Source organism: Hemibagrus wyckioides, linkage group LG27 (genome assembly GCF_019097595.1).
Source record: "Hemibagrus wyckioides isolate EC202008001 linkage group LG27, SWU_Hwy_1.0, whole genome shotgun sequence".
In the NCBI taxonomy this organism is placed as follows: Eukaryota; Metazoa; Chordata; class Actinopteri; order Siluriformes; family Bagridae; genus Hemibagrus; species Hemibagrus wyckioides.
Window position 1 is genome coordinate 3,817,501 of NC_080736.1, and position 21,822 is coordinate 3,839,322.

Below are 21,822 nucleotides of genomic sequence, written 5' to 3' on the forward strand. Positions count from 1 at the left end.
CGAGACCGCCGTCTTGCGTACACCGACGCGGAATTAAAAGCAAACATAATCCAACCCGTTCCACGGCTCTCTGATTAGATCGGATTCTAGCCTGCGCCTTGAATCAAAGCGTTATTCACGGGAATGGCCTAGAAGATTCTCCCTGCTTCAGGAAAAGGGCAGCCAGACATCTTTGTGGACTTTGAAAAGGACAGAATTGAGACACTTTTTGTGTCCTTGTTTCTTTTCCCAGCAGGTGCAGCTTCCCTTTACTGCGCCTCATTGAGGGCCTTTCTGTCTTTGTGCTGATTTGGCCACACACAGAGAGAGAGGGAGAGAGAGAGAGAGAGAGAGAGAGAGAGAGAGTGAGGGGGGAAACAGGGAGAGAGAGAAAGAGAAAGAGGGTGACTGTAAGGGAGAGAGAGAGAAAGAAAGGGTGACACGGAGAGAGAGAGAGGGAAAGGGTGACGGGATGGATGAGAGAGGGAGAGTAAGAGATGGAGAGTGAGAGAGTGGGTATGAGAGAGAGAAAGAGAGAGAGAGGGTCACATAGAGGGAGGAGAGAGAGGGTCACATAGAGGGAGGAGAGAGAGAGAGGGTTACATAGAGGGTGGAGAGAGAGAGAGAGAGAGAGAGAGAAAGGGTTATATAGAGGGAGGAGAGAGAGAAAGGGTTACATAGAGGGAGGAGAGAGAGAGAGAGAGAGAGAAAGGGTTACATAGAGGGAGGAGAGAGCGAGGGTCACATAAAGGGAGGAGAGAGAGAGAGAGAAAGGGGGACAGGGAGAGAGATAAAGAGTGTAACAGAGAGAGAGAGAGAGAACGAAAGGGTGATGGGATGGAGGAGAGAGGGAGAGTGAGTGGGTATGAGAGTGAGAGAGAGAGAGAGGGTCTCATAGAGGGAGGGTGAGAGAGACAGAGAGAGAGAGAGAAAGGGAGGAGAGGAAGTGGAAAAGAGAGGGAGAGAAATGTGCTTTTTCTTCTCTTTCTCTTGTTTAGAATTGTGCTTGTTTTTTCCTGGTCAGTTTACAAAAGTCCACAAAAAGTTTACAAAAGTTAAAGAAAAGTTTTAAAATTAATTGAGCAGAAAATATTTTAATATTTAACGAACTGTGTATTTTATACAAACCTTTTATTACTTCATATTTCTTTATGAAGCCAGAGGTTGATATTTTAATAAATGATCAAATTAAATTTATTAATTGATTTTTTAATTAATAATTTTAATAAATAAATAGAATTTTTTTCAAAGGTTTTCTGAAAGCAAAAAAACTCTCTTGCTTTTATATGGTATATCTCTAGCTGTTAATGTGCTATTAACGTCATGAACAGAGAAAACACTGAGGATTCGTTGTTTAATGACTTGTGGGGGCAGTTTGGCGTGAAGAATTTCCATTCAGGGTAATTGTTTTATGGTGTAAATACTTTTTATTTTTTATTACTCAGAGTTTTGTGAGCTTTTAACCGTGTGTGTGAGAGTGAGAGAGAGAGAGTGAGGGAGGAAGAGAGAGAGAGTGAGTTAGAGACAGAGAGAGAGAGAGAGAGAGTGTGTGTGTGAGAGAGAGAAAGAGAGTGTGTGAGTGAGAGAGAGAGATTGTGTGAGTGAGAGAGAGAGAGAGAGAGTGAGTGTGTGTGTGAGAGAGAGAAAGAGATTGTGTGAGTGAGAGAGAGAGAGAGAGTGAGTGTGTGTGTGTGAGAGAGAGAGAAAGAGAGTGTGTGAGTGAGAGAGAGAGAGATTGTGTGTGTGAGTGAGAGAGAGAGAGAGCGTGTGAGTGAGAGACTGTGTGTGTGTGTGTGTGTGAGAGAGAGAGAGAGAGACAGAGAGAGAGTGAGGGAGGGAGAGAGAGAGTGAGTTAGAGACAGAGAGAGAGAGAGAGTGTGTGTGAGAGAGAGAGTGTGTGTGAGAGAGAGAGAGAGAGTGAGTTAGAGACAGAGAGAGAGAGTGTGTGTGAGAGAGAGTGAGTGTGTGTGAGAGAGAAAGAGAGTGTATGTGTGAGAGAGAAAGAGAGTGTGTGAGTGAGAGAGAGAGAGATTGTGTGTGTGAGTGAGAGAGAGAGAGAGTGTGAGAGAGAGCGTGTGAGTGAGAGACTGTGTGTGTGTGTGTGAGAGAGAGAGAGACAGAGAGAGAGTGAGTGTGAGTGAGAGACAGAGAGAGGAAGAGAGAGAGTGTGTGTGAGGGAGAGAGAGAGAGAGAGAGAGTGAGTGTGTTTGTGTGAGAGAGAGAGCGAGAGAGAGAGAGAATGAGGGTCACTGGTCGCAGATGGATTGGAAAGTTTTATGGCCTTCAGACAAAAGCAAGCTCTTCCAGAATAATAAAAGAAGACCTCCCCACTCTCTCTCTCTCTCTCTCTCTCTCTCTCTCTCTCTGTCACTACAGTAATTCATTGCTCTTTTTTATCTTTCAGGATTCTCTTTTCTTTTCTTGAGTCTTGGAGGTATCCGTGACAACCATCCTGACGTTCTTCATCCTTTTACCGTTCCCGTCTCGGACCTGCTGCGTCTCGGATCTCCGCGTTCGTCTGTGAGGAAGACCAGAACGATCGTCCGGTAAAGAGGACCGAAGAGTGTGTGGTGTCTGACAGAATGACTCATTTAGGAGAAAAGAAAACTTGTGTGTTTTGCAGTGGAGCCTCGTAAAACACACACACACACACACACACACACACACACACACACACACGCACACACACGCAGTCTCTATGGCTGCATTCGCGTAGCGGCCCTCGTGCTGAACCGTGTTTTGGTTTTTGCTGCGCTGTGATTGGTCAGGATGCCGGCAAAAGGGAAGTACCTGCTAAATGAGCAGAAACTGAAACAGGAAGCACTTTACAGGAAGTTCTCCTGCATCAGCCAGTATCAGCCTCTGGTCTTGCTGCTCGGACTGAGCGTGCTCACTTGTGCTATACTGCTGGTCATCTTTTTCAGCCTGCACGAGGTAAGATGTACACACAACACACACACACACTTTGTACTGTATATACACACGTTATTGCACATATATATTCTGACCTACATCTGACTCAATCTGTTATTTTTATTTTATTTCTATAAATATCATTGTACAGGATTTTTAATCATGTTGCTGTGAAATTGTTCAGAAACTTGTATATTATCCTGCATGATGCATCATATATCACAGAAATCCCTTTGGAAATCATATTACTTTACTGTCATCTCTTTCCACCTGTACTTACAGTACAGTCCTTCCAGGAATTTTTACATTTTTTTATTTATTTAATTTTTTTCTGTGATTGCTGTGGCCAAAATCGTTTGATTTGGGAGTGTCTTTTAATTTAATTTATTTTTTTAAATTTTATTTGTTGCTGCTCAAATTATTTATTTATTTTATTTTATTTTATTTTATTTTTGCTGCTTGAATTATTTATTTATTTATGTTTGTTTTTCTTTTTTTGCTGCTCAATTTTATTTTATTTCATTTCATTTCATTTCATTTTGCTGCTTGAACCCATGGCATCACAAGCACAGGATTCTCCTTACGTCCTCCGGAAATATGGAGTTTTTTGCATCAATTGCAAAGGGACTGAGAAGAATCTCATAGATCGTCCTGCCTATAATTTTTTATCAATCCCAGATCTTCGTCCATTTCAGCGCCGTTCATAGTAACCGGCCTTAGAATATTAATGATACAAGCAATAATAAAAAATAGATAGAGAATCTCCATACATCCTGCAAGTTATTTGTCAGATTTAAAAAAGAAAAATATAGTTTTAGTAGATGTAGAACCTTTCAGAATCCCAGCCATCATCGGCGATGATGAAGAAGAAGAAATGTTGCGAGTGTACAGAAAGGAAGTGCTCGAATCTTGTAACAGGAAGTGAAGCATGTGATGTTAAGGCGTTGTGATTGGCAGGATCTGGCATTTCCATCAGTCTGCTGGTTTACAAGGGGAAAATATGCAGCGCTTTTTCCTGCCATTGTATCCCAACTATGCTCTTCTTCTCCGACACGAAACGCTTTCGCCAAGGAAACTGATCCTTGGGTATAAAAACCGCAAGAAATCTGAGTAACTGTTATTACAGCTTGGGTTTGCTTTTGTGCATCACTCGCACTCTGTGGTCAAGTGATACGCTGTCCGTGTGAACTTTCCTAACCCTAGAGAGAGAGAGAGAGAGAGTCTGTGTAAATCCTCTTAACTGCTCTCTTCTAGTGGACTGTCCAAACGAGGAAGAGAACCTGTGTATGTAATAAAGTGTGTGTGTGTGTGTTTTAAACCAGGGTGTAAGTGGCTCAAGAGCTCTTGAACTGTAAAATCAAGAGCATGATTAAAATTCGTTCGCCCACGTTAGACATCCCGAGGGATCGCGCATGTAACCGGATTATAGTTTTATATTATATAAGCGACACCTGTATGCGGTTCCTGAGCAGTGCAGCACGAGGTAGAGCTTTTAATTGACTCCTCCGTCTGCGTTGATGTACTAATGCGAAACATTGAGTGTGATTAATCTTCTATGTATAAATAGGGAGAATGAGAGAGGGAGAAGAATGGCATTTTGGGGAATGTAGGAAAAATACATTACAAAATAAATGTTGGATGCTGTTGAAGATCTCATGTTGATTACGAAGATTACTATTAAAGTTGTTCATGGGGGATTTTTCCTTGAAGTGTGTGTGTGTGTTGGTATGTTGATGTAATTCCTGAAGCATCGTCAAACAAAATGAATGTATTAATCTGATACTCAGTTAGCTGTCAATCTGTGTTAGCTTTAAATATGTCAATGTCAAATAATCATACTTTTATGCGCTCTTCTTGTGTGTGTGTGTGTTTAGGGCGTGCAGAACCATGTAGCGTTCGTGGCCGTGGTTAGCGGCGCACTCTTTGTGTTCCTGGCAGTGTTTGTGCTGGTCTGTGCTGAGGCACTCACTCAGAAATGGACCACGCTGTTGGGGCTGGTAGTGTGGGCTACACACCTCACCATGGGCTTTACGTTCATCTATTCCTCATCTACTAAATTCATTGTTCCTTGGGACCAGGTAACACACATACCTATACATATACCGATCAGGCATAACATTATGACCACCTGCCTAATATTTTGTTGGTCCCCCTTTTGCTGCCCTGACCCGTCCTGCACTGTGTATTCTGACACCTTTCTATCAGAACCAGCATTAACTTCCTCAGCAATTTGATCAACAGCAGCTCGTCTGGTGGATCGGATCACACGGGCCAGCCTTCTCTCCCCGCGTGCATCAATGAGCCTTGACCGCCCATGACCCTGTCTCTGGTTCACCACTGTTCCTTCCTTGGACCACTTTTGATAGATACTGACCACTGCAGACCGGGAACACCCCACAAGAGCTGCAGTTTTGGAGATGCTCTGATCCAGTGGTCTAGCTATCACAATTTGGCCCTTCGTCAAACTCGCTCAAATCCTTACACTTGTCCATTTTTCCTGCTTCTAACACATCAACTTTGAGGACAAAATGTTCACTTGCTGCCTAATATATCCCACCCACTAACAGGTGCCATGATGAGGAGATACTCAGTCTTATTCACTTCATCTGTCTATGGTCATAATGTTATGCCTGATCGGTGTATATGCACACACATACACCACACACTCCTGGTTGCATACTAAGAGTCTATTGATATAACAAGACCCTACAAATTTATACCACTGTTTTTGTGTCAGTCAAATAAACAAATATAATGAAATAATGAAAAGAGATCTTTAAAAAATAAGCTACAGTACTGAGAAAATGTAGATCTTTCATCAGACCAAGACAACCTGAGTAAACGGACAGCACACAGTTTTTGGATTAGTTTTTCACACTAAACCTAAACAACATTTCCCATGGCTGACTTGAAGCTGACTTTTATTCCCCCTGTTTAGGTGCCTTTCTTCCTCTTCATCATCATCACTGTGTTCACGTTACTCCCCTTCCAGATGTGGTACGCCGTCATCCTCAGCATCGTCTCCTCCCTCTCTCACATTATCGTCCTGTCAGTGCACTTCACCTGGAACAGTTCCAAGCTGACGACTTCCCTCACCAATCAGGTGAGTGTGCTGCGTGATCGATCGCTCAGCCGTCTGACAGGACGCCGCCGATAACTGACCCAAGAAACCTGAAGGAATTCCTGACATCTCTGATGTCTTTTCCCTCAGCATGTTCACAGCTCTGCTTGATTAGCAGTTTGCATTTGTTAGCTTTAGACGGCAACAAAATGAACTAAATGCTGAGAAAATGGGCTAAAGTATTAGCAGTATAAAGAGTGTTTCTTGGAATAAACAGACACAGATAAGTCTGTTCAAAGATACCAGTAAAGTTCCATGATATGGTCTTTTAAAAGTAAAACTCCACCCTGAAGCACATTAAATATATATATATTGGAATATTTGGTGAAAATCTGTCATCACAGAAGCATATTGTTCCGCTAGCGCTTTCACAATGTTTATTAGGAGAAAAAATCTCAAACTGAATGGATAGCAGTCTTGTTTTTCATGCTCATGGTCATGATGTTCACTCCTAAAAACAAAAGAACAGATTGCAGGCTTGAATGCTAATGATGCCACATAGAGAGAGAGAGGTAGTTTTACTCTCCTGTCAATCACAGCAATAGTAACCATCTGTATGTTTGTATGCAGGTGACCAAAAGGGGGAAAAATATTCACTAGATTTTCAGGAAGTAGATTTGGAGTCAGTAGATTTATGCACATTATGATAACATGGTCGTATAAACGGTGGCTCTTATCTTGTCACATATACAGCAGAGTGAAATTCTTTTTGTTTTGCATATCGCAGCTAAGAAGTGCAGGGTCAGGCATGATGGGTCACCCCTGAAGCAAAGGGCCTTGCTCAAGAGCTCAGAAATCTACATTAATACATTTTAGAAATGTGATTCATACCTAATGATGCTTGGGTTAAATAAGTGCGACAGAGAAAATGCACGAGTGTAAGGCGGAACATGTACTGTAAATATTATATACAAAATGAAATACAGTGGAAAATCAGCATACAGTATGAATTTAATTCGTTCTCAAGGTGAAGATTTTTGTTGCAAAACGAATTTTCCCATAAGAAATAATGTAAATGCAGATAATCCGTTCCAGCCGCCCAGAAATATGAGCGATATTCCCAATATGAAGCGTATGTAAACTGTATATCTGCTTACAAAGAACTGACCCAAGCCAAGCATGTCAAGGCTCCTTACAGGAAGTCATGCCACCAAGCTTGGGCTAAAAATAGAACAGACCGCCCACACCACCAATCTGTCAACAAAAAAAAAACACACGAAAAATCACCTAGTTTTTGAACGAATGCTGAAGGAGACGTTGGTATCGTGGGTCGACTCTTTACAAACTGCTTTCACTGACTAAAAAATAATCCTAAAATTCGCTTCAGTTGGCTTTCCACTGATGCTAACAAGTTTTGAATGGCTCCCGGACGTGCAACTGGTTCGGTTTGTTCATGTGCCAAAAATGCTTTGTATGCCAATGCAAATATCTTGCAAAATTCGTAAGGAAGGACGTTCATATGCCGAGGTTCCACTGTATATGTTTTACTTTCGTTGATCCCTGACTTTTCATGCACTGAAAAACTAACGCATCTTCCCGCATTGAACCATTACATATTTCTTTCAGCGATTTTTCAGTTTCGATTCTCTCCTGGATTTTGGAGCGTAATCCGGGAAACCTACCCAGACAGTCTAAATCTCGTTTCAGTAACTGCCTCATTATCTTAAGGAACATGCTGTACATTCATACCAAAAAACTGGCTTTCTCTTCTCATCCTCTTCTCTCCCCCCAGCTCATGTCCAACGCGGTGGTGTTTGTGTGTGGGATTGCCGTGGGAGCGTTTCATAAGGTTCTAATGGAGAAAGCACTCAGGCAGACTTTCCAGGACACGCTGCGCTGCCTCAGCGTCCGCATGAAACTGGAGATCGAGAAGAGGCAGCAGGTACTGTACAGTGCACACGCTATCTACAAGCTGCACTTTTTCCGCGGCACTCACACACCACTTCAGTGCTCAAGTGTGCAAACAAAATAACACTCCATCGACTGACTGCTCCGAAAAAGTCGAACTCGAGCGGGGATCTAGACGTATCGTTCTCGTTCGTTGTGCTCACCGGCTGAGGATTACGTATTACTAGTTTACACGTGAGCCAGAGCTATGAAAGCGTCATTTGTTACACATTGTTATTAAACCATGTCTAATAAAATCCTGTTTCAAGCAAATATTTATCATCTAGCTGGAGGTCGTAGTTGCCGTGCATGAGAATGTTCATCTTTTCATAACAAAAACAATTCAATCATCAGACTAGAAATATCTCATTTCTACTTCTGTCTCATTTTCAAGATCCTAGAAAAGGCTGAAGCACAGCAGTTATGTTCATACTTACATAGGAATAACATTCATAAAATGTATCATTCAGGATTTAGGCCTGATCATAGCACAGAGACAGCACTGGTTAAAGTGGTCAACGACCTGATCCTGGCTTCTGACCAGGGTTGTGTCTCCATACTGGTGTTACTCGATCTTAGTGCAGCTTTTGACACCTTTGATGACTTGATAGGCTACAACATGTTGTTGGTGTTAAAGGACCAGCCCTCTCCTGGCTCAGGTCTTCTTTGACTCAGTTTGTAGATCTAGATGGTGACTGCTGTATGCATACCAAGGTTATGTTCGGTGTTCCACAAGGTTCTGTCTTAGGCCCGCTTCTTTTCTCCCTATATATGCTACCCTTTAGTGCAGTGACCTAATAGTTCCTCATGGGCCGTTGATTGCTGTTGTAGAAAGGAAACTAATCAGCTACAGTTACATTATTTACTGTCCAGTGTCACCCAAATGAGGATGAGGTTCCCTTCTGAGCCTGGTTCCTCTCAAGGTTTCTTCCTCATATCATCTCAGGGAGTTTTTCCTCAACACCGTCGCCACAGGCTTCTCATTAGGGATAAAATAGTTTAATCATTTAATTTAATATTTTTTTCTGTTTCTGTTTTCCTTTCTCAGTTTCTCTTCTTTTGTAAAGCTGCTTTGAGACAATGCCCACTGTAAAAGGCGCTATATAAATAAATTGAATTGAATTGAATCTCCATACAGAGAGCTAAGTATCTAATCGGATTGGACCTCAAAGCACCACCCTCATAATGCCTCAAAGTCATTTGGAGCCTTTAATATGGCTGAAACCACCTTTTTTTTTTTTATTTTTGAATTACTAATCAGCTAGTAAATTGGAAAAATGAAGAATGATGGAGAATGAAAAAAAAAAATGGAGAATGATCAAACTGAATAGACAAAGTTGAGTGTGTGCCTATGAAGACATTTTTAAAGTGCTACTTACTTTATATAGAATATATAATAACCCCCCCCCCACACACACACACACACACATACACAGTAGATAAATCTCAAGGCTAAAATCAGAGCAAGAAACATCGCAAGTAAACAAAGGACTCAAGAGTCAGAGTAGAAATTACATTACGTTGATCCTAAAGCACCCTATAATCATGAAAAAAATAGAAATAAATATGATCATATAAAGCGACATGAAGTTACCTGGCTTCAATTCATTTTAAAATATATAATAATAAAAAACATAAATTAAACTGTGAGGAATTTTAGCCATGCTTGGCGTTTGGGTGAGTTTATTTTCACGCCCTGATGTCTACAGAAAACACCGTTGTTTGTGTGTTGGACAAACATGACATGATGAATCGACTTGGCTGTGAAACCGTGAGCCATTTCCTTCAACAGCCAAATAAACACTGTGAAGTCACGTCTGGCTTTCTGAAGGACTAACTTTGCTTTCCTTTAAAATATTCGCCCACGTGTAGCCAGATAGCGAAGGGTCTGGATTATTTTCAGTTGGACGGAGCTGTAATTTTTCATTTATAGTGACCGAAAGAATCTGCTCACTCAAAATAAGCAATGACGGTGAGATGGAGAGGGAGGAAATGCTCAGGTCTTTACTCATCCCCTCTTTTCCAAAAACTCAAATCATTTCTGTTCCATTATAATAAGACTACTGTTTTTTAACTAAACATTCTCTTTTCTGACTCCTGTGAAACTTGGGCTCCGGCTAAAAGAAGTGCATTCCACTGGACTTGAGGAGACTGGAGGTTCATCAGATTTCAGTTTCTACGGTTTTCTACATGTATACAGCTCTGTACATTTACTTTATTCCACTTCATTTAAACACAAAGTGTACATTGTGTGGGAAAATGTGCAGAGGAGCAAGTACAGGCCATCCTCTGTTCTCCTGAAGGATAAGATCTGCCAGTTTACGGTTACATTCAGATCTTTAACTCTGCTTTAAAGAAAGAGAGAGATGCACAGAGAGAAAGAGAAAGAATGCAATATAGAAAGAAGGAAAAATTGTTGTTTTTTTTTCCAAGCTGGATCATGATACAGAAATAATTTGCAGAAAAAATGTAAAAGATGATTAAAAATAATGGTTTAAGCCGTGTCCTCAAGACAAATGTGGCTGAGAAAATGATTTTAGGTCATCATATATATAGTATACGCTCTACCTGTTACTGTAGATCCCGGAGGCAGAGCTTTTAATCTTTAGAAAGCTGATCTTGGAAATAAAAAAAAAAAGAAATGGCCAGCTTCTAATCGTAGCTAATGCACCTTTAAGACTGTTTTATAAAGGAAAAGAATTACAGAGTTACCTTAAGGCAAAAAATATTTTAAGCAAATTTAAGCACTTTGAACAAAAAAAAAATAAAAATAAAAATAAAAAAAAACATTTTAGCAAAAAAATAAAAAAGGTAAAATAATTTTTTTTGTGGGTCAACAGCATTTATCAATAATTGATATATATATATATATATATAGTGTTTATCTATATAATAGGGAATTAAAATAAAAATTGCAAAATTAATTAATTTAAATAAAAAAAGAATTAAAAAAAGTTTTTATACAGGAAATCCCGACTTTATATTATCTGCCACAATATTATGAGTGTGACGATTTGTAAAGAAATCCATCATCCTGTACTGTATCTCACCGTCCGATTTGAACGTCATGCTTTACAGATGCTCTGACGTCACTCGTACGTCGTGTAGCCGTTTGTCTGACCGTGACGCACGTCTGATGTCGAGACGTGAGAACGTTTTATTGCATAATCGAATGAAGACACGAGATATTCACCACCTCTGTGTACAGTCACGTAGCCTGGGCAAGATGAAAAGGTCTCGCTAGCTCTAGATGTAGATTAGATTAGCTCAGTTAGCTGTAAGAGATTAGCGGAAAGCGCCTGCTTGCTTGATATGGCATGCATGCCTTTTCCTTTAATCGCGTGATTAGCAAACGAACGATCTAAATAGAGTGACTGTGTGAAGAAAACACTTTAGATCCTGTAAGATTTTAGATATAAAATGTTGCACTGTGTTAACTTGAATTTAGTAGAAGAATGAAGAACATTTTGTATGTGAACATGTTTGTATGCAGATAAAGACTGAAGTTTTTATTTGACAGTCATTTACCACCATGTGTAATGTGTGTGTGTGTGTGTGTGTGTGTGTTTTAGGAGAATCTGCTGCAGTCAGTATTGCCTGTGTATATTTCCATGGAGATGAAGCTGGCCATAATGGAGCGCTGTAAATGCAAGGATAAGGAGGCGCAGCAGCGGCTAGTCAAGGACAATAACTTCCACTGTCTGTACGTCAAAAGGCATGAGAACGTCAGGTAAGAAAAACCCAGAAATGTACATGCATACATCTCCTGCAGCAGTATACACAATCACAATACATGGTATTTCATAGCAGTATCAAAGATATCTGAAATAGAGTCTGTATTTGTGCACGAGCTTACAAATCATACAGAGTAAAACTCAGATAGGTGGCAAATTAAAGGAAAAATGAACATAGAGCATGTAAGTAAGCTGTTAGATCACCAGAACAGCCTTAGTACACATTTGCATTGATTTTGAATACTCTGGAAATGTACTGAAGCGATGAGAAACGTTCTTCCAAAATAATTTCTCTCAGTTGGTATTGTGATGATCGTAGTGAAGAACGTTCTCCGGTGTTCAGTTGGCTTAAGATGTGGTGAGTGTAAAGGCCATGGGGTTTGAGATCATTTTCATTTTTGCCTAATATTGTGTTGGTCCCCCTGTTGCTGTCAAAACTGACCCTGACCCTTCGAGGCATGGACTCCACTAGATCCCTGAAGGTGTGCTGTGGTATCTGACACCAAGATGTTAGCAGCAGATCCTTTAAGTCCTGTATGTTGCGAGGTGGGGCCTCCATGACTTTAAGGACACTTACAAGACTTGAAGGGTACTTTTGATAGATACTGACCACTGCAGTCCCCGGGAACACCCCAGTTTTGGAGATGCTCTGATCCAGTGGTCTAGCCATCACAATTTGGCCCTTCGTCAAAGTCGCTCAAATCCTTACACTTGTCCATTTTTCCTGCTTCTAACATCAACTTTGAGGACAAAGTGTTCACTTGCTGTCTAATATATCCCACCCACTAACAGGTGCCATGATGAGGAGATACTCAGTCTATTCACTTCACCTGTATGTGGTCATAATGTTATGGCTGATCTGTGTATGTGTTTTCAATGATAGGAGTTTAATAGAAGAGTACTGTTCTTCAATTCACTATTTCCTCAATTCAGTAGTTTTCTGAAAAATGGAAAAGGCACAGAATCCCGGTGAGACTGTTTCATATTCCTCATTATTAAATTTCAATCATGTCAGATTTTTCCACACAGACTGTTTAATTGAATCACGTCTGTTCTGTGCTTATTATAGCTTTGTAATATGAAGCTGTTTGTAATCCTTTTGGGTGAAACCTGAACATGAAAAGTGATCATTTTATAGAATAGAGTACTCATTATTGGCTACAATATCTCTGAAGCTCACACCGTTATATACACACACACACACACACACACACACTTAATCACACAGCACCTGGGTGTGTAGTCCAACAATACAGGATTTGTTTAAAGGTCCGACATTTTCATTTTACACTCACTGACCTGCGAGAGTGATCTGTTTAAGAGCTGCTCAATTATTAAGTGATGACATGTTTCCCGTGTGTGTGTGTGTGTGTGTGTGTGTGTGTGTGTACACACATATAATGTAGAAACTCTCTTGAAAGGTGGTGGAAAACAAAACATCTTTTTTTTTTTTTTTGCTTCACAAATCTTTATAGAGTCTGTTCTTTATTCAAACATTTTTTAACAAACCTTTAAAAATCAAGAATGGTGCTATTTTATAAATTATTAAAATATAATTTAAAATATAAATATTTCTTTTAATTTCACTTTAATCCTTAAATGTTTTCCTCCAGGAAAAAATATATATTTTTAAATTTACATATTTTTTTTAAATATAAATTATATTCTTTATTTATTTTAGAGAACTGAATAATTCAGCTGTGTGAACATTTTAGTGTTCTCGTGCTCGCTCTCTCTCTCTCGTGCTCTCTCTCTCTCTCTCTCTCTCTCTCTCTCACACACACCTTAATACACACTCAGTACACACAGCACTGACCTTCAGTATTAAATCTGATTGCATAACCTTGCTCATTCATCGTGTGTCTCCTCAGGAAGGTTCTGAATTGCATCATTCAGCCTTGAATCATTTCATACTCACAAACTGCTCTGCATGGCTGAATACTGAATCATACGTTGAATTAGTCTCTGTATCCACTGACTCACGTCTAGCAGGAGGTCATGAGCATTCGTCATCAAGCGCTAACCTGGAAGTCAATTAGCAGACTGCTCTGAAATTTTAAAGATGGTAAAATAAAAATGATGTAAAGAATTCATGAGGAAAGGTTTCCCTTCCAGCAGACTCCAAGCCAAACACTGTGACTTGGCACAGAGATCACCACGAGACACCGGCCCAAATTTCTGCTGTCAGAGTGAAGGATTACATAAAGATCGTATAAAAGGATCGCTTTTTAACGGAGACTCTTGGGCCCTGTTAGTGGAGCTGGAATGGGTTCAAGTTCTCTCCTGTGTTAATCTGGGAACCTGTCAAAGATATTAGTCCAAAAGCCTTATTGCGTTTGCAACTCCCACCTCAGCGCCTGGCAAACGCTGGCTTTCTAACTGCCCTCGACTTCAAAACCTTTAAATGATAATAATTTTAAATATATATGTATATATAGAGTGTTATTCATCTTCATTCATGACTGATGGACAGAGGAATCTCCAGGATCTCTTCTTTTGTGCATCAACTTGTATGTACCGTATACCGTTATAAACATATCCTGTTTGATAAGATCCCACATCTATCTATCTATCTATCTATCTATCTATCCATCCATCCATCCATCCATCCATCCATCCATCCATCCATCCATCCATCCATCCGATCACACAGCTATGTAATCATCCATCCATCCATCCATCCAATCACACAGCTGTTTAATCATCCATCCATCCATCCATCCGATTACACAGCTATGTAATCATCCATCCATCCATCCATCTATCCAATCACACAGCTATTTAATCATCCATCCATCCATCCGAACACACAGCTATGTAATCATCCATCCATCCATCCATCCAATCACACAGCTATGTAATCATCCATCCATCCATCCATCCATCCATCCAATCACACAGCTGTTTAATCATCCATCCATCCATCCGATCACACAGCTATGTAATCATCCATCCATCCATCCATCCATCCATCCATCTATCCAATCACACAGCTATTTAATCACCCATCCAGCCAGCCAGCCAATTATACATCTATCTATCTATCTATCTATCTATCTATCTATCTATCTATCTATCTATCTATCTATCTATCTATCTATCTATCTATCTATCTATCTATCAATCCTCCATCCAACCATCTGTCCATCCATCATTCCATCCATCCAACCATCTATCTATCTATCTATCTATCTATCTATCTATCTATCTATCTATCTATCTATCTATCTATCTATCTATCAATCCTCCATCCAACCATCTGTCCATCCATCATTCCATCCATCCAACCATCTATCTATCTATCTATCTATCTATCTATCTATCTATCTATCTATCTATCTATCTATCTATCTATCTATCCATCCATCCATCCAATCACACATCCATCCATCCATCCAATCACACAGCTATTTAATCATCCAGCCATCCTTTCTAACCTATCTAAATCAAGTAAACTGCGCAATATTCAGAGGAGCTTGCAATTTTTTCAAAATTACAGCAGATTTCCTGCAGATTCGGGCCAAGACATGTTGTGTAACATCACAACACACATTCAGCCAAAGCCTTCTTTGATTCATATGTGTGGAACATGAGTACAGCTATCATAGAACGTGTTTGCATATGAGGCTTCACTGGTAGGCTTTTAAAAGGATAATCCTGCACTTGCAATTTTGCCATTTCAACAGTGTTCTGCAAAACGAAACTCAATAATCTCCTGAAAAATTAGAGGAAAAAAACCTCAAAGCTGTAAAGAGATGTAGTGAGTCAGTCATGTTGTGTGCATATATATACAGTACACTCCTGAAAACATTTAGAGATTCCTCCAGTTCAGTATCCTCGATTCAGACGTCGCTGATTTCACTCGTTCTCTCCCAGTCACTGTAGGATGAAGAAAAATGATCTATTTCAAGCAGACTATGGAGTGTGTCATTTCCATATAAATGTGTGTTATTTCACTGAAATGCCTGACAGGTGCTGGCTATTAAGAAAGAAAAAGGAAAAGGTTTTCAGAGTATTATAGATTTCTCCTCACGCTTTAAAACTCAGATTCAGCCATTACATTTACAGTCAGATATTTGGAGTGATTATTAAAACTGGTGCTTAAAAAAGGAAAGGTTACACAGTGATCCAGGGGTGATATTTTAATGCCTAGAATGTTTGTTGTATTTCCAATAACAGCGACTTTTGGTCTTTGAAAGAGCTTCTTAATAATGAAGAAAACATGTTTAGGGTTAGAAATTTTCAAAGAAAGATCTCCTCCTCCTCCTTTTTTTCTGTCTTCTTCTCCTCATCCTCCTCCTTCTTTTCCTTCTTCTCCTCTTCCTCCTCCTTCTTCTCCTCCTCCTCCTCCTCCTTTTCCTTCTCCTCCTCCTTTTCCTTCTCCTCCTCCTTCTCCTTCTCCTTTTCCTTCTCCTCCTCCTTCTCCACCTCCTTCTTCTTCTTGTTCTTCTCCTCCTCCTTCTTCTCCTCCTTTTTCACCTCCTTTGCCTCCTTTTTCCTTCTCCTCCTTCTTCTCCTCCTCCTTTTTCTTCTTCTTCTTCTTCTTCTTCTTCTTCTTCTTCTTCTTCTTGTTTTCCTCCTCCTCCTCCTTTGCTTCCTCTGCCTCCTTTTTCCCTCTCCTCCGTCTTCTTCACCTCCTCCTCCTCCTTATTCCCTCTCCTCCTCCTCCTTATTCCCTCTCCTCCGTCTTCTTCGCCTCCTCCACCTCCTTCTCCTCCTCCTCCTTATTCCCTCTCCTCCGTCTTCTTTGCCTCCTCCACCTCGTTCTTCTCCTCCTCCTCCTCCTCCTACTTCTTCTTCTTCTACTTCTTCTCCTCCTCCTTTTTCTTCTTCTTCCTCTCCACCTTCTTCTTTTTCTCCTCCTCTTCCTCTTTCTTCTTCTACTCCTTCTGCTCCATTTCCTTCTCCTCCTCCTCGTCCTCCTTCTCCTACTCGTCCTTCTTCTTCTTCTTCTTCTTCTTCTTCTTCTTCTTCTTCTTCTTCTTCTTCTTCTTCTTCTTCTTTTTCTTCATTCTAATAATCTAATAGGGGTTGGAACCCTAGCTCTTGTATGTGTGGATTATTATGTGCATTTTCTTCCAGTGCTCCAGGGGGTTTCCTCTGGGTTCTCCAGTTTTCTCCTCCAGTGCAATCAGACGTGTTGTAGGCTGATTGAATGGGTGTGTGAGTTGTCCATCATCTTGTGCCTTGTGTCTCCTGGGATAGACTCTAGGTTCCCTGTGACTCTGTGTAGGATCAAGGCTACAACAAATGGATGGATGGAAGACCTATTTTCTTTATGTTAATAACTCTTACATTCTCTCTCTCTCTCTCTCTCTCTCTCTCTTCTCTCTGTTTCAGCATCCTTTACGCAGACATTGTTGGTTTCACTCGTTTAGCCAGCGATTGTTCTCCCAAAGAATTGGTCATCATGCTGAATGAGCTCTTTGGGAAATTTGACCAGATTGCCAAAGTAAGTCATTTCAGCAAATTTTAATACGTGTAATGTTGATTTTATTTTTCGATAATAATGATTGAGTACATTTATATCCTGTGTGTTGAGATGAATTATGTAGTTCATTGGTGGTCATGTACGTGTGTGTGTGTGTGTGTGTGTGTGTGTGTGTGTGTAGGAGAATGAGTGTATGAGGATCAAGATCCTGGGTGATTGTTATTACTGTGTATCCGGACTACCCGTTTCCTTACCGAAACACGCCAAGAACTGCGTCAAAATGGGTTTGGATATGTGTGAAGCGATAAAGTAAGTACACACCCACACACACCGATATAAAATCACACACTGAGTGAATTAAAGTACCCCCCCAACCTCCCCCCCCCAATCATCCGTTGCAGGCTGGTTCGGGAGGCTACAGGAGTGGATATTAACATGCGCGTCGGTGTGCATTCTGGAAATGTGCTCTGTGGCGTGATTGGTTTACGCAAATGGCAGTTTGACGTCTGGTCACACGACGTCACCTTGGCCAATCACATGGAGTCCGGAGGGGTGCCTGGGTATGCTGTGTATAAGTCAACAAAACAAAATGTACACCAGTGTAGATTTTGGAGCTTAATTTGTGTGTGTGTGTAGCCGGGTGCACATCACTGAGGCCACTCTGAAGCATCTGAATAAAGCCTACGAGGTGGAGGAAGGAAACGGTCACCTCAGAGACACTTACCTGAAGGAGCTCAGCATCAAGACCTACCTGGTTATAGATCCACGGGTCAGTATATAGACATTTTTTTTTTTAAATGTCCATCTAAATGTTCATTATTCAAACACATTTCTGAGCCTATATCGTTATACTGACTTTAACACTGTGGGTTCATATCTGATGATACACACACAGGAGGTTCCTATTTCTTAAGCAACGGTATGAGACGATAACCCGATTTCATCAGAAACGTTTCGAATTTATTCGCCTCTTGTAGTGTTTTTAATTCGTTTTCTTAAACGAGCCGTTTAGGACACGCCGTTTTATATGTTTACTTAAAGAGCAATTGTATACATTATTCAATTAAAGTTTAATTCACGACATAGACAACAATGTGCAGCAAGCCATGCAGTGACCTCTCTGTGTCCTAAAAATAGCAATAAAAATACAAATAAAATTGGAATAAAATAGAATTTAAGTATACAGGTAGGAACTAATGTGGGAACAGGTGGAAAAAATATATATAGAAAATATAAAAATATAGTAAATGATACAGAGCAGTGGCAGAATAGTATGGCTGTTATGAATAAAGTGCAATTGTGGGCAATTTTAGTGCAATATATTCAATATATATTCTGCAAAATCAGTTGAGGTCACCTGTGTACAAGACAGTGGTGAGACCAGCCATGCTGTATGGTTTAGAGACTGAGGAAGAGACAGGAGTCAGAGCTGAAGATGTTGAGGTTCTCTTTGGGAGTGACACGGTTGGACAGGATTAGGAACGAGTACATCAGAGGGACGGCTCATGTTGGACGTTCGGGGGACAAGGTTAGGGAGGCCAGATTAAGATGGTTTGGACATGTCCAGAGGAGGGAGAGTGAGTATATTGGTAGGAGAATGTAGGACATGGAGCTGCCAGGCAGGAGGAAGAGAGGAAGGCCAAAGAGGAGGTATATGGATGTAATAAATGAGGATGTGAAGCTAATGGGTGTAATTGTTGAGGATGCAGAAGAGTGGAGAGAGATGATTCGCTGTGGCGACCCCTGAAAAGAAAAGCCAGAAGAAGAAGTTGGGATCACGTGTGATGTGCAGACGAGTAGAGAAGACAAAGTTTTATGTTTTGCCCTGATCGAGGGTCCGAATCAGATCTGAGGGAAGAAGAAATATTCTATAGTGATAATGAATGACTTGGCTGAATGATTAGGAAGCGTGTTTCTATACATTGATAATACATGATATTATCAGAATGAGGATTTTTCCACATGTGTACCGTTTTGTGTGCTCACGCAGGCTAAGGACCCGTCCCAGAGCAGCCGTAACATTCCTAAACAGCGTGTGAGTGACGGTTTGAAGATGCGAGCCTCGGTGAGAATGACGCGCTACCTGGAGTCGTGGGGGGCCGTGAAACCCTTCGCCCATCTCCAGAGCAGAGAGGGCTTCATCACTGACCCTATGGTGAACAGCAAGACCCGCTTCAAGGTGAACACACACACACACACACACACACACTATTACTAATGATATTGTTAGTATCACTAATGAGAATTCCTTTTTCTCGCTCATCAGGACATTCCTATGAGATCAGCGCCGTTAAAAATTACAGAAAGGTTAGTAATACATGAGACTGCTGTTTTTGTGTGTGTGTGTGTATGCGTTTATGTTTAGTCCTATGCATGCAATAGACAAGGAGTATAGCTTATAGCACACGATTTACGTTTTTTTAAAATGGAGCAGCAATGCAAGCTAAATGTCTATCAGATTTATTAGTTTCCATTAGTTTTGGGACGTCTGCCTTTACATACACATGAATGTAATATGGAGTTGTCCCGCCCTTTACAGCTATAACAGCTTCAACTCTTCTGGGAAGGTTTAGGAGTGTGTTTATGGGAATTTTTGACCATTCCTCTGTTGGACGTGAAGGTCTGGTTCGCAGAAGGTGTTCTATGGGGTTGAGGTCAGGACTGAAGCATTAAGAGTTCCTTTCACTGGAACTAAGGGGCTGAGCCCAACCCCTGAAACACAACAACTGAGTTCAATGATTTGGAGAGGTGTCCCAAAACTTTTGCTAATATAGTGTATGTACATTGACTCTATGCACCACAATACACTGGTACATAACTATACTAGCTACAAACACTCTCCAAAGACACCAATGATCCCTACTACAAGCTTTATTTTTTCCTGCAATGCCTTTTAAGGCGTTTAATGAGAGGTAGTATATGACTAGATCAGGTGAATTGACAGTCATGAGGTAGTTTTCTTCCATTGTTTTGAGTCAAACAGAAAACTCGGGTAGTAACTACACTTATGAGAGGGGAAGTGAAGAAATGTCGAACAACGAGAGAGATGATTGGTCAGAGGAATCGTTGGAGCGCTTGTAGCACTGATGCTGAAATCACAGCTTCGTGTCACGTGCATTCACACGGATGTTCACGAACAGCAGAAGTTGAGAATCTCTATCCTGTAAAGTATGTTTAGCTAGCCGAGCAAATTATCGGATTTTTCCGGATTTATCCGATATCAATTCCCTTTCTTTACTGACATGAGCGACTTGTTCAACAGATTTTGGAAATTCTATTCACATTTTCTTTTCCACAGAATATAGACAGGTATCTGGAAGTCCTGCTTTCTCTCTCTCTCTCTCTCTCTCTCTCTCTCTCTCTCTCTCTCTGGTGTTGTGTTAAAGTTGATTTTATCCCCTTGTGCAGCTTTGATGAGTCTCTTGAGGAGCCCTTGTCCTTTCCTGCCTCTCCCTTCAGCGTGAATAAGTGAGTGGATGCCATGTTGGCTCCGAAGACCTTTTTCCTGGCCCCCAGTTTCACCACTAACCCCCCCAATCTCTCCCTCAGCTTGTGTTACTGAGCCCACGGCTAGCATGAGCTACAATAACCGCTCCTGTGCTGAAGAGTTTTTTACTCCCCTGCAGGATTACTGAACCGCACTAGATAAGATGGGAGAGTGTGAGTGTGAGTGTGTGTGTGAGTGTGTGTGTGAGTGTGTGTGTGTGTGTGAGTGTGTGTGTGAGTGTGAGTGTGAGTGTGAGTGTGAGTGTGTGAGTGTGAGTGTGAGTGTGTGAGTGTGAGTGTGTGAGTGTGAGTGTGTGAGTGTGAGTGTGAGTGTGAGTGTGAGTGTGAGTGTGAGTGTGAGTGTGAGTGTGAGTGTGAGTGTGTGTGTGTGAGTGTGTGAGTGTGTGTGAGAGTGTGTGTGAGAGTGTGTGTGAGAGTGTGTGTGAGAGTGTGTGTGAGAGTGTGTGTGAGAGTGTGTGTGAGAGTGTGTGTGAGAGTGTGTGTGAGTGTGTGTGTGTGTGAGTGAGTGTGTGTGTGAGTGTGTGTATGTGAGTGTGTGTCCATATGCATGTGAGGGTGTGTAAGGAAATGGCTCTCTTCTCTCCCTTTTCCTTCCTAAGCTGTATCAGTGCTCCCTCAGGGATTTTTAAACTAACACAGGGCATCCTGCATGCCACACCTTCACGTGTAAATGCACACACACACACACACACACACACACTCACTCTTTGTATTCTTTTTTACACTGGCAGCTTGACCTGAAGATTGTAACCAGCATGACAACGGCCGTGACCTCTGCACAAGCCCCGCTGTCTACACACACACCTTACTCTTCCTCCTTCTGGATAAATATAAATATATTATATATTATATTGCCAAAAGTATTCGCTCACCTGCCTTGACTCGCATATGAACTTAAGTGACATCCCATTCCTAATCCATAGGGTTCAATATGACGTCGGTCCACCCTTTGCAGCTATAACAGCTTCAACTCTTCTGGGAAGGCTGTCCACAAGGTTTAGGAGTGTGTTTATGGGAATTTTTGACCATTCTTCCAGAAGCGCATTTGTGAGGTCACACACTGATGTTTGTTAGAGAAGGTCTGGCTCTCAGTCTCCGCTCTAATTCATCCCAAAGGTGTTCTATGGGGTTGAGGTCAGGATTCTGTGCAGGCCAGTCAAGTTCATCCACACCAGACTCTGTCATCCATGTCTTTATGGACCTTGCTTTGGTCACTGGTGCACAGTCATGTTGGAAGAGGAAGGGGCCAG

The 21,822-nt window shown here is 41.1% G+C and overlaps 1 protein-coding gene across 7 annotated transcripts in view; it reads left to right on the top strand.

Moving 5' to 3' along the window:
* The window catches only part of adcy7 (adenylate cyclase 7), an 80,844-nt gene that overhangs the window by 40,334 nt on the left and 18,688 nt on the right, over positions 1-21,822 (top strand). For 5 of the 7 annotated variants that reach the window (XM_058381534.1, XM_058381533.1, XM_058381531.1 and 2 more), the window contains 12 exons: positions 2,384-2,913; positions 4,767-4,970; positions 5,831-5,995; positions 7,746-7,895; positions 11,473-11,630; positions 16,975-17,086; positions 17,247-17,374; positions 17,467-17,625; positions 17,702-17,834; positions 19,056-19,244; positions 19,332-19,372; positions 20,474-20,533. In XM_058381534.1, the coding sequence (XP_058237517.1) occupies positions 2,749-2,913; positions 4,767-4,970; positions 5,831-5,995; positions 7,746-7,895; positions 11,473-11,630; positions 16,975-17,086; positions 17,247-17,374; positions 17,467-17,625; positions 17,702-17,834; positions 19,056-19,244; positions 19,332-19,372; positions 20,474-20,533 (1,664 nt within the window). In that variant the 5' untranslated portion in view covers positions 2,384-2,748. The remainder of the gene's footprint in view (positions 1-2,383; positions 2,914-4,766; positions 4,971-5,830; positions 5,996-7,745; positions 7,896-11,472; positions 11,631-16,974; positions 17,087-17,246; positions 17,375-17,466; positions 17,626-17,701; positions 17,835-19,055; positions 19,245-19,331; positions 19,373-20,473; positions 20,534-21,822) is intronic. The other 2 variants (XM_058381536.1, XM_058381537.1) reach the window with 1 other exon arrangement.